The 12394-nt window shown below is 47.1% G+C and overlaps 1 protein-coding gene across 2 annotated transcripts in view; it reads left to right on the forward strand.

Annotated features, from left to right (window-relative positions):
• Nucleotides 1-12394, forward strand: part of OSBPL11 (oxysterol binding protein like 11) — an 83987-nt gene that overhangs the window by 47176 nt on the left and 24417 nt on the right. For both annotated transcript variants that reach the window (XM_014599538.3, XM_006258230.4), the window contains one exon: nt 10295-10496. In XM_014599538.3, coding sequence (XP_014455024.1) covers nt 10295-10496 — 202 coding nt within the window. The remainder of the gene's footprint in view (nt 1-10294; nt 10497-12394) is intronic.

Genomic DNA, 12394 nt, shown 5'->3' on the forward strand with positions numbered 1-12394 from the left:
CCTCAATCAGGGAGACAGATGGAGCTTGCGAGACTTTTATACTGTTCTTTTTAACTGTCTGTTTCTGACAAGGAACGTTGAGATGGAGAAAAGTTTAAAAATTGGGGATTTGGGTTGCCTGAAGTAAGGGTTAAGGTGCATCTGAGTGCAGCAACAAAGAATTTCTATTTATTATGGCACGTTATCTGTTGGCAACAAGGTGGGAAGCTCACTGAAGACCATGCAGCTTGAGTGTGGCTACATATAGTAGTGGCTGGGTAGTCAGGCAAGTGATCCGAGTCTGGGGTAGAGGTGAATCATGGTGTACCTAGGGACCAGGTGGATAGGAAATGCTAATGGACAGCTTTTAGTTGTCAGGTTTCAGATGACATGGCATGGAAATTTCCCAGGCTTTCCAGTACACATCAACAGAAATGATTATTGACACCGTATGTTCATGTTACCCCTGCCTCCCCTAATCTTTCATGCCTCCCACATTATCCTCACTTACTGGTTCTACCTCATCCTGCTTCCACATGCCACGAGTGTCGTAGCTAGGAACCCACTCAATTTGTGATTTCATAGTTTTTGCAGAAATTGCGAAATTGGGCGTTGTCCATGAAATCAGTCAATGCCTATGAAATCCACAGGGGGAAAAATGTACTTAAAATAAAATTCTAGCTCCCCAGTGGCAGCCAGCAGTCCTCCTGGCCCTGTGACCCAACCACGCAGCCTGCAGGGATCTACTAAATGAAAGGGAACCATTTAGTGGATTTGGTGTCAATAATCGAGGGGCTGCCGGCACAAAGGGGAGCAGCTGTGATGACAGCTGCCCTCGCTCTTTGCTCCTGATTGGCTGAGAGGGCTGCCTGTCCTGCGGCCCCTCTCCTCTCTACCAGTGTGGCAAGGTGTGGGGCCATGCGATAGGCAGCCCTTCAAGCCAATTAACAGAGAGAAGCGGGGCCCCTTGGCCAATCAGAGGCATGGGGGCAGGTGCTGCTGCAATAAGCCTGTGAAAAAAGTGGCCACCCCGTGATCTGCCCACAAAATTGGTCACCTGCCTCCTTGATTTGGGTAAGTCCCTAATCACTGCAGGTAAGTGGCTTGGGGTTTGGACATGCTTGGATCAGGAATGCAAGTGGCGCTAGGGAAAGGGAAACAGGACTGGAGTTGATCTTGTGCTAAACAGCTGATGGGATGCCTGAGCAGAGGTAGGCATCTCTTCTGCAAGTGAAAGCTTCCCCTTGCTTTCCCCTCTCCACACAGCTTGTGCCTGCCATAGCGCCACGTGCTGCTGCCGTCCCACATCCCCACTCAGCCTGCAGGCCTCCGTGGAGCTGCACTATTGCACAGCATGGCAGGCCAGCCTGAATTCACAGGGCCACTGGGTATTGGTTGGTTCAGGCCCATCTCTAGCTGCAAATGTTGTATTGTTTTGAGCATGTGTGCAAGTCAGGAAGTTCATTTAGTGGATTCCAGGTATGCTTCAAAGAGAGATTGTGACACCTTATCTTTTTATCAGCAGGGATATTTTAACGCTGCTGTAACTAAACTTCTTCATGTGATGGAAGTTTGTAGCACGGAAGTTACTCTGTCCCCTCCGACTGGGAAGGACTAAGAAGCTGAGAATGTAACTTCTTCATGAACAGAGCAGGCAGGAAGGAGGGATGGGGAGGTAGGATGCAGAAGGTGGAGCAAAAGGTGATTTTGAGGGACCTGATAGGCCAATAGCTTTTTATAGCATCTGTTTACATCAGATACAGGCATGTGTCACCGTGACACTTGAATCAGGAATTTACATATTGCATGACCAGCATAGATAAAGCACCAGGTTAGATTTATTTAAGTAGTTTTTTCTAAGTTACAAAAAGCAAAAGGAGTGTCTAGTGTTGAAATAAAAAGTCTCTGTTTAGAGGGGAGAGACATTTTTAAACTAAAACATTGTAGATTGGGGGTGGGGTGATGAATTTACAGAAAACAAAGGGCTCTGGAAGGTGTATAGGGAGCTGTAGATCTGGCAGTTAGCAAAGATGTGCAGGGGTTTGTCATCCTGGGTAGTTTTCCAGCCAGTTCTTTAGTCTCCTTGGGGGTTTCATAGATTTCATAGACATTAGGGCTGGAAGGGACCTCGGCAGATCATCGAGTCCAGCCCCCTGCCCAAAGGGCAGGAAGTCAGCTGGGGTCATAGGATCCCAGCAAGATAAGCATCCAGTTTCATCTTGAAGGTGTTCAATGAAGGCGCTTGAACGACCTCCGGTGGCAGGCTGTTCCAGACCTTGGGGGCTCGGACAGTAAAGAAATTCTTCCTTATGTCCAGCCTGAAACCATCTTGTAGTAGTTTGTGACCATTCATCCTCGTCATCCCTTGGGGCGCTCTGGTGAACAAACATTCCCCCAGATACTGGTGATCACCCCTGATAAACTTGTAGGTGGCCATCAGATCACCCCTGAGCCTGCGCTTTTCCAGGCTAAAGAACCCCAGGGCTCTCAGCCTGTCATCGTAGGGTCTGCTTCCCTGACCTCTGATCATGCGCATGGCTCTTCTCTGGACTCTCTCAAGCTTCTCCACATCCTTTTTGAATTGTGGAGCCCAAAACTGGACGCAGTACTCCAGCTGCGGCCTCACTAAGGCCGAGTACAGTGGGAGAATGACGTCCCGGGATTTGCTTGAGAAGCATCTATGGATGCAAGCCAGCGTTTTGGTCGCTTTACTAGCCGCAGCATCGCATTGCAGGCTCATGTTCATCTTGTGGTCAATGATGACCCCCAAGTCTCTTTCTTCCATAGTGCTAGCCAACATAGCACTGCCGAGCCTATAAGGATACTGCAGGTTTTTTTCCCCAAGGTGGAGAACCTTGCATTTATCGGCGTTGAACACCATCAGAGTCTCGTCTGCCCACTTGCTGAGCCTGTCCAGGTCAGCCTGGATCATCCGCCTGTCTTCTGGTGTGGATGCTTTGCCCCAAAGTTTGGTGTCATTGGCGAACTTGGCCAGTCCGCTTCTGACTCCAGTGTCCACATCATTAATGAAGATGTTGAACAGTATGGGTCTAAGGACAGAGCCCTGGGGGACCCCACTGGTCACCCGACACCACGATGAGTGACTTCCATCAATTACTACCCTCTTATTGGTTTGGGAGTGGAGAGGGCATGAGGACTGGCTAGTATGGGCTGGAGGAGTTGTTGGGGTCCTGGGCAAGAGTCATTTAGGGCCCCTTAGAGTGTTAATTTTGACCTATACGCAAGTTAGACAATTTTATTTCAATTTCACTGTGCCCTATCCATGAAACTGCAGTGACAGTATCTTAATACAACACTGATAATACAAATATTCAGTGTAATTAATTTTTATAAAGTGTGGGGTCCCAGGCAGTTGCCCTGTCTGGCCTCCCCTAAGGCCACTACTGACTAGAGGACCAACACCCAACATGCTGATGTCTTAAGAAAATTTGCTTCTTAGATACCAGGGGGGCCTGCGGACAGGTTAGCAGAGAACTTAGAATGAGGGACAGAGCTGTCTCCTTGACAAAGGCACAACACCCCACCGCTCTCACACTGTATAGATTCACCCTGAGAAGGTTCATGGGAGACTTGATTAGGCTGTGAATACCTATATGGGGACAGACATTTGATAACCAGCTCATCAGTGTAGCAGGAAAAGGTCAGCAAAGCTCAAAGAGGTTCAGAGTTGAAGCTAGACAAGTTCAGATAAGAAATCATGTGCAAATATTTAACAGTGAGCATAATTAACATTCCAGCAGCTGATCATAGGTTGAGCATTTGGCAGGAATTTGCTAATTAAAATCAGGTGGGGGGGGGGGGGGGGGGTTTCTAAAAAGGATGCTCCTTCTACAGCCAGAAATTAATTGGGGCAGTCTCCTGGGCCTTGTTATACTAGAGATCAGACCAGATGATCACCAGGGATCCAGGTTTTATATGTTTAAAAATTGCAGATTCTCTCATTTAACACCCCACCCCCCCAAACCACAATTAAAATGAAACATCACTCTATCTACCTATCTAGCAGATTTGGGGTTTTTTGGATTTATTATGTAATGGTGTTTCATTTTAATTGTTGATTTGGGGGGTTTTGGAGAGATATATCAATAGATAGCTATCGATATAGCTATATCAATAGATAGATATATCTCTGTAGATAGGTAGATAGATATCTCTCGATTGAACACATTTTTCTATTGATATATGTATAATTTTAAAGCAATTTGGAAGCCTACCAGTGCCTCAATTACTATAATAAAATAAATTATAAATATCTATACATTTTGGTATTTGATTTGGGGTTTTTTATCATGGAAAATCAGAGTTCTCCCTGTCCCCTTAGCTCACAGAATGCAGGTCCAAGCCCCTCACTCCCAAGCCACAGCCCTCCAGCCCTGCTGGTCGTCGTCGTGGTGTCGTCCTTCCCCCCCCCCCTCCCCCAGGGTCCACAGCCCTATACCCCCCACAGCAGTGCCCAAACCCTGGCTGCTGCCTGTGGGAGGCAACAGCTGTTGTGGCTGAAGTGGGGATCAGAGCACGGGGCTCGGCTCCCCCTCTCTCACGGGCAGCCTAGCTGGAGTGGAGCCTGTGGTGGGGGCAGGTACGGGCTGCCTGCTGCAGGCTCCCCACCCTGCTACCCAACCCCTGGGGCCTTTGTGGCCCTGGGTGCGGGACCTGGCATGGCGGGTCAGAGTGGGGCTGGGCAGGGAAGCTCCTTGCTGCTACGAGTCCCACACCACCCTGGCGAAGCTTCCCCTGCCCGCCTGGCAGCAGCGAGGGGTACAACTCCGTACTGCCGCCCCCGCTACTACCAGGTGGGAAGGGGGAGCCTTGCTATGGCAGTGCAGGACTCACAGCAGCAGGGAGCTGCCCTGCTCTGTCCTGCCATGCCAGGTCCTTGCCCCAGCCCCCTTCCCCCTGTACATATTTGGGGGGAACATGCCCCCCACCCCTCCTTGGAGCATATGCAGTGTCAGGGAGCCAGCCCTACCTGCACCCCAGACAAGTTGCCCATGGCTCTGTCCCGCTCCCCACCAGGGTCCTGCCGCCACGCATTGTGGCCCTGGGTCCCAAGCCCCATGCAACACCCAGTTGGGCAGCAGCCCCAACTCAAGCCCTGCTCAACTCCCTCCCTCCCTCCCTATGGAGGCCTTAATCCCCTTTCCCCAGCCAGACTTACCTGTGGGAGCTGCTCTCCAGGCTGCCTGGTGACCATGTGCATGTACATGCATGTGGTGCCCCATCTGACCTCCCTCCTTCTGCTGTCCACCAGCCCCTTGCAGGCTGGAACTCTGCCCGCCTGCAGACAGCTCTGCAAAAGTGGAAAATTCATGTGTTCCTCCGTTAAAATGAGAAATCCATGTTTTTTCTCAGTTAAAAAAAGAAAATCCACTTTTTCAATTTTTCCGTGGGAAACAGAAAAACCCAGATCCATGATGATCACACTAGAGTCTGTTAATCTGTATGTAAGCCGCAGTTAGATGTCTTTACAGTTTGGGGAAAGAATAACTGCCAGTCTCTTAATATCCTTATAGAGGGAGAAGGTTAACAGCTGTGAGCTGAAAACATGTGAAGTGCTGTTGAGTAATTAGAAAAACCTTGAATCTTCATTCCTGTGGCCCTTTCCTTTCTTTTTAGAAGCTGGTTAATTTTTTATCCTTTAATGTAAAGACTGTTTTAACAAGTTCACATTTTCAGTTTAGTTCTAGTTTTAATTTAGTACATCAGGATTGGCCCTACAATGGATTTCACAATTTGGGAGAACTAATGTAGCATACAGTGAATTTGAATATCACTTTATCTTACATGTCACACAAAAAAGAAACATTGCAGCAGGAGCAAATGCATATTAACACCAGTCTGCATAAAAGCCACACTGTGGCTATCAAAGTGATTTATCCTTCCATATTTCTGTTCTGGATTTTTCTTAGGAGTGAGGCATTTTTTAGTAAAATTGTTGGTTGAACTTGTAGATAGTGCCCAGCATTCTGAGCCTGGGAGAGCTGACGGGGGTAAATGTGTGGCTCTACTCCACGCAGGAGAGCTTCCTGAACTAAAGAAAGGGTTATGTCCTACTGAACTTAACAGAACACTTTGAGCTTCATTCTGATTTTTCCCTGTGTATCTTTAAAGTGGAAGGATTTTCTTATATGGAGAGAGAAACCTGTAGAAAGTAAGTCACTTTTCTTTTTTATATAAAATGTATTTGGATAACATGTCAAAATGATTCATTTTCCCAGAGGCAGGCGCTAGAAATAAAAGATGCACAATTATCAGTACCAGTTGCTGTTTTATCAGTGTTAAAAGCACATTGTATTTCTTTTTTCTCAACACAACATTTGTTGGTTAAGCATCTGAATGGCATGACTTAGGTTGACTATGTTTTGATTTTTGCCTTTTTGGTAGTCGTGCCTAAAAGTTTATTACATGAAAGCACTTAGAACCATACCTTAAATGCACTTATTTATTCACTTATGAAAGCTGTGCTTGACTATATCACGACTTGATTAGCTGCAATCTCAGTCCAACAGACTATGGAAACAGCAATCTTTTCTAAATATTAAGTACACATTTTTTTTTAACCATATAAACTTTTTATAAAAAACCCACAAACTTCCCAACTTTCCTGGCCCTTGAATACATGAGTTTGCATGATGGAAACTCAGTGAAGCCAGCTTGGCACAGCAAGAGTTTCAGCAGAAGAGGCCACTCTGTGCTGAGATGCAGTAATTCTTGGTGAGGTCTTTTGGTTGGAGATATGGCATGTGTACTTGGATGCTTGACTGTTCTGGCTTGAAACAGAGCAGGTTTTTTTTTAGTTTATCAACTGTAAGAGGGGAAACTTTCAGAACTCAATGGAGAAAGTGCTTAAAAAGTTAAAAGTTGTCATGTCTCATCACTGTAAGGACTGTCCTCTGAATGCTTAGCAAAAACTGAGTATGGAATTGCGTTTTGTTGTGTTTGGGGACAGGCCACTCCATGATATACTGGCTTACTTTGTTGTCTCATCTCTTTGTCCTATTGAATCAATAGGTATTTAATTTCTTGGTGGAGGCTAAGCCAGTGAAAGAGAAGCATACATTGGGATACACCATGCCTTTTTTTCTTAGTTGTATAAAATGCGAGAAACTCTTTAAGGCAAATACTGTCTTTGTGCGTCTTTTGTATTGTACCTAGAAGTTGACTTCTTGCCTTAGGGTGATCATGCAGTACACATAGCTAATAGAGAAGGCTCCAGAAGGGTTTGTGTGTACATGTGATGTTTGTTGGTTAAGCAACTCTGTGGCATGGCTTATTGTGAACTTCACCTCGCAGCACTGTTCTTTCTCTACAGCTTTCAAGTCAGTTGTCAAGTTGATGTGCAAGGCATTTAGAGTACAGTAACAAGGGAGGTAGATTTGATGCACTCTATTTTAGAGTATCTAGGTGGGCACTAGGCTGATGAGATCTGGCAAAGGTTTGGTGAGGCAGGGAGGTTAGTATATACAGTAAGCTTAAGCATGAATGTACAGGCTACCAGGTACAGAGCACAAGATTGCCCCTGTGAACACTAAGTATGCACTGACACTGGTTGGTGATGCTTTCAAATCACTAATACATTGGAAATTCACACCCTTGCTAACTGCACAGAAAGGCCCTAAAATAGCATTTCCAAAGAACATCATCTAATGCTGGGAGTTCATCCAGCAGGTCCCCCTTCCTTTCTGATTTGCAGATGTACAAAGTCATTTGAATATTTGTTATTTTAGACTTCAAAACAATTTCCTGGAAAAGAGTGCATAAAATGAGCCTTAGGCTGCTGAGCTTGGCAGGTCATACAGTTCTGAGAATGAGACACACAATTCCTCAAACCCCAGTTGCACAACTGCCAGCTGTCAGCGTGGGGGGCACCTGCGGCTGGGGAGCTGGAAGATCTCTGATTCCCCAGCTGCACCCTCTGCACCTTCCCTTAATGTGGAAGCAGCCGTTGGGGAGCCAGGAGCTCCCTGCTTCCCAGGTCCTTCTTCCATGGGAACACAAGTCTATAAAACAACCAGAAAAAACCGTGAGTGGGGGTTCAGTCTGGGATCCCAGCTGTATGCCTGCTTTTTAAAGGTCCAGGGCAAGGTGAGCCCAACATCGGGGAGCCTTTTCCTGATGTTTGGCTCAGTGCCCACTGAATGTGTGCCCGCTTTTTTTTAAGTTCCCAGGAGCAGTAAGTCCAGTGCAGCTAGAGGCTCCCTCCTGTTAGGCTCACAGTGTCCCACAGAAGCTGAAGCAGGGGATCTCCTGTATCTCTTGCTGGTTTAAAGAGGCACCTGTGCAAGCAAGCAGCAGGGGATGGGAAAGCACCATCATCCCCAGCTGCTTGTGCTGGGCATCTCTTTAAACAGGCAAGCGCAGCTGGGGCTGGGGTTGGCTGCACGTGTTGCGGGCTGCTTCAAACAGGCCAGCAGCAGGGGATGGGGGAAACTCCACTATCCCCTGTTGAACTCATGGGTGTCTTTTTACAGGGGCATGTGGAGCAGGGGAGGGAGAACGCTTCCCCAAATCCACTTGTCTGTTTAGAGGCATCCAGCACAAGCAACAGGGTATGAGGAAGCTTTCCCATTTCCTGCTGCTTATGTTGAGTGCCTCTTTTTCAACTGGCCTGTGTAGCTAGGGATGGGGGAGTTTCCCCATCCCCAACTGCATGCCTGGCATCCTAGACCCTGGAGGTACCCAATGTTCTGAAGCTTGTGCCCAGTGCCTTAAAGTTCAGGCTTTTTAAGGTGCTGGTTCCTGGTGAGCCTGCATCCTGATGTGGAGAATCAGCTGTTTGTCAGCATTGGGAAAATGGCACACCACACATTCACTTTATGGTGCCATACAAATTAGCCAAAAAGATGTTACACTTTTTTTTTTTTTTTTGTGGGTAATATCTTTGTGGCCGATTTGCCATTTTATGGCTCTCTGAGTTCCATGAACGTGTTGCTAGTTGCCATTTCTGGTACGACTAACATGTTAATCACATCAGAAACGACGTGTGCCAGGGACCTTGGCGAAAAGCATACTGTTGAATCTCAAGGGGCCAATATGATACTAGATGTGTGTGAATCCAAAATGAGCGCACGCAAGAAATTCCCCTCCTCTGCCTGTCAGCTCTGTTCTTGCACTCGCACTGTTGAGTGAAGTTTGCAGAAACACCACGGGCAGCAGTGTTCAGGGTATATTACCCTTCAGTCTGTTGCCTCTGCCCTGGAAAAGTGACTGGGAAAATGAAAAAGTGCTGTATACAGTAGCTGTGATCATGGAACAGCTGTTCTGTTTTGTCTCTGTACATTCAAAAATAAATGTCACTTTCGAGCTTTCTAAGACTACAGTGTTGAAGCAGTTGGATCTTTTTCCTTGTCTTCCCTGGCAAATGCAGCACCTGCGAATGGCCACCTGTTACTCATCTTTGCGGCTCCATAGGTGGTAGAAATAGTTAGTGCAGATTGTAGAGCAGGCAGTGTTGTCTGCTTAGCTGGCAGAAGGAGACCAGGGAGAAAAGTCCCCTGACTACAGGAAGGTCAGAAGTCCAGCCTGTTGTGCAGGTAGAGGCTGTTGTCAGAGATAATCCTGTCTTGAGCAGGGGGATTGGAGCAGATGACCTGAGAGCCCTTCCAGTCCTGGTTTTTACAATTCTGTAGCATTTAGGCCTCGTCTGTGACTAGATCCCCTAGGCATTGCAGTAATAAGAAGAGTAAATATTTTTCCATATGTGTACTGTGATTTATATTGGAAGCAAGCTCCCCCTGTGTAACTTAGGTTGTGACCTTTCAGGCAGTGAATGCATCCTTGTAAAGTCCTGAATAACTTTTTCCCATTGAAGGCACAAGAAGGAGACTGTCCTCCACGTTCTATATAGTGCCTAGCTGGATTATTTGCCCTTTGCAGAAAGTGTATTTTGAATGTCCCCATCAACCAGGCAGTGAGGACATGTGGTACTGACTGAAGCTAATACTTTTATGTTCCAGTTCCTTTTTTCCATTTGTGAAATTTTTCTGGTACTTTTTGGCTCGCTAAAAGGAATGTAATAAATACATATGAATTGCACTCAAGCTTCTGGCATGCCTTTCACGCCATGTTTACTGGGGTCATTCAGCACGGAAATGTGTTTTTAAATTTATACTCTTGTCATTCAGGCTTTTTTTTTTTAGTTATAAATTTAAATGACAAAATTATAGCTTTGCTTTCTTCTTGTAAAAGTATTTCCCTTCTAAAATATCCTGCATCTGCTTGTGAAACACTTTTAGGTGCATGTGACACGAACTTCCATACTCTGCTCTGACACTAGCGCTGTTGTGTTTCATAGATGATGTTCCAGGCGGAGAGCCAGCAGAGAGACTTAATCAGAAGCATAGAATGCCTCCCTGTCTCTGGTCACCTCACCTCCTTGGATCAAGACCTCCTGATGCTCAAAGCAACTTCCATGGCAACTATGAACTGCTTAAACGATTGCTTCCATATTCTCCAGCTACAGCATGCTTCACAGCAAAAGGGATCCTTACCAGCAGGTGGGTCATGAATGAAGGTAAAGGCCTAAGCTGTGCAACAGAACCATGAAGCCAAGGACATGGTGGATTAGTTAATTGAAGTGTTCACTCCATTTTTTTTGCTGTGGACAGGTTGAACCATAAGCACCTCTTGCACAGTTTCTTGCATCTTCCTTTGAAGCAGCACTGTCAAGCTGATGCTGAGCTGATTGCTCTGATCGTTCTGAGTATTTCCGTGTTCCTGTGCATTACTGTGGTTAGGCTAGATTTTATCCAGCTCAAATGTGATGCTGTAGAACTGCACTTCCTGCCACCCAGATTTGTGGCCTCGGGGGCCCTGCTCTCCATGCTGTCGCTAAGGGTGGATACAGATGTTACACTTACTGCACTTTTAAGCATGCAGAAAGCACTTTACAGCTGTAAGAGAACAGACGTTCATGGCACAGAAAGTGCTTTAAAAATGACAGATCCTGCTCTACATTAACCTTAGTGGACGTGCGCTAGCCGAAAGCACTTTCTGCTAGAGTGCTCTATCAGATGTCTCTGCCAGATCCCATCGAGGGTTAACTTAAAATTAAACCGCCACTGTCCAAGACAGCTTTGCGCAGAGCTGCGTTCGAACCTCTGGCAGAGCTCCTGTACTCTGCACAAGTGCCAGCAACCCCCTCTGCTGTCACTGACCCGAATCGGTGCAGCCTCTGATCCTAGCCTCGTGTAGCCTGAGGGGGGCAGGAAGGAAGTGGGGTTTCTGTCCCCGTAGCCTCCCTAGCAGATGGGGAAGGGGCGGCTGTGAGAGGAGGAGTCTGGGGTCTCTCTCCTGGCAGCTGCCCCAGCTGGGCTGTGGCACGTTGCTGTTTGGCTGGGGGGGAAGGACTGGGGAGAAGGCTTCAAAGGTCCCTTTGCTGCCTGTCTGAGACTGCTGTGGGGGGGCCCAGAGCCTTTCCCCTGCAGCAACCGTGGCTTGGCCACCCTTGCCGCAGCTGCTGGCTCCAGCTGTCAGGGGACAGGAGGCAGAGCCCCACTTACTGCCCTGCCCTTCCCCCCCCCAGACTCCCAGCCAGCAAATTGTGAGGGGGGGGACAGTGCGGGGGTGTCCTTCCCCCCACTTCTTCCCCCAAACTGCTGCTGACAGTCAGCATCTGGCAGGAGGACAGGGCTGGGGGAGGGCTGCTCTGGCAGTCTCCTGGGAGGCATGCAGGAGCGCCTCCAGCAGCCAGTGCAGGCAGGCTGCAAGCTCCCTCGAAACAGCGAACGTCTATTCCGTTGGCTCCTGCTCTAACTTATCACTGTTTAACTAAAGTGAGATATGTAAGAGCGCTTCTGCCAGAGGCTTTTTGAACATCTGTACTTAGCCTAAATGAGTAGCAAGGGCAAAGTACACACAGTGGTACAGTAATTTGCTCTTTATCCTCAGGCAAGAGTCAAAAAGAAGGTATGTTGCAACTAAAGCACCAGTCTTTTCTAGTCCTCTTGGCAGGACGGCACGTCTGTAAGCTGCCCTCTTCATGAGACCAAGACTGAGCCTAGCCTGTTGTTTGTGGATGGCCTATAGATAATTAAGTTGACAGGAGCCCATTGGTGGGAATTCATGTGACCCCATCACTGTCTTTGTTTCCTTTTACATCTTGCAGCATGTTTTATCAGGGAGGAAGAAAGTGCTCTAAAGCAGATCTGGCAGAAATCCAAGATGAGGTCCACAGCCCAGAGTATTTAGAAGCTCTAAAATTCTTTAAAAATAGCGTTGTCATGAATTGGAAAACATTTAGCTTATCAAATTAGAGTATTGAATGTAAGAAATCTTCATGACACAATTTGACACCTAAGATTTCAATGACTGCTGGCTCAAACTTGATCAAAACTTGTTACTTTTTGACACACCTCTTGTTTCATGATGAAGGACATGGTCAACATATTTAATT

The sequence above is a fragment of the Alligator mississippiensis genome, chromosome 4 (genome assembly GCF_030867095.1).
Source record: "Alligator mississippiensis isolate rAllMis1 chromosome 4, rAllMis1, whole genome shotgun sequence".
In the NCBI taxonomy this organism is placed as follows: domain Eukaryota; kingdom Metazoa; phylum Chordata; order Crocodylia; family Alligatoridae; genus Alligator; species Alligator mississippiensis.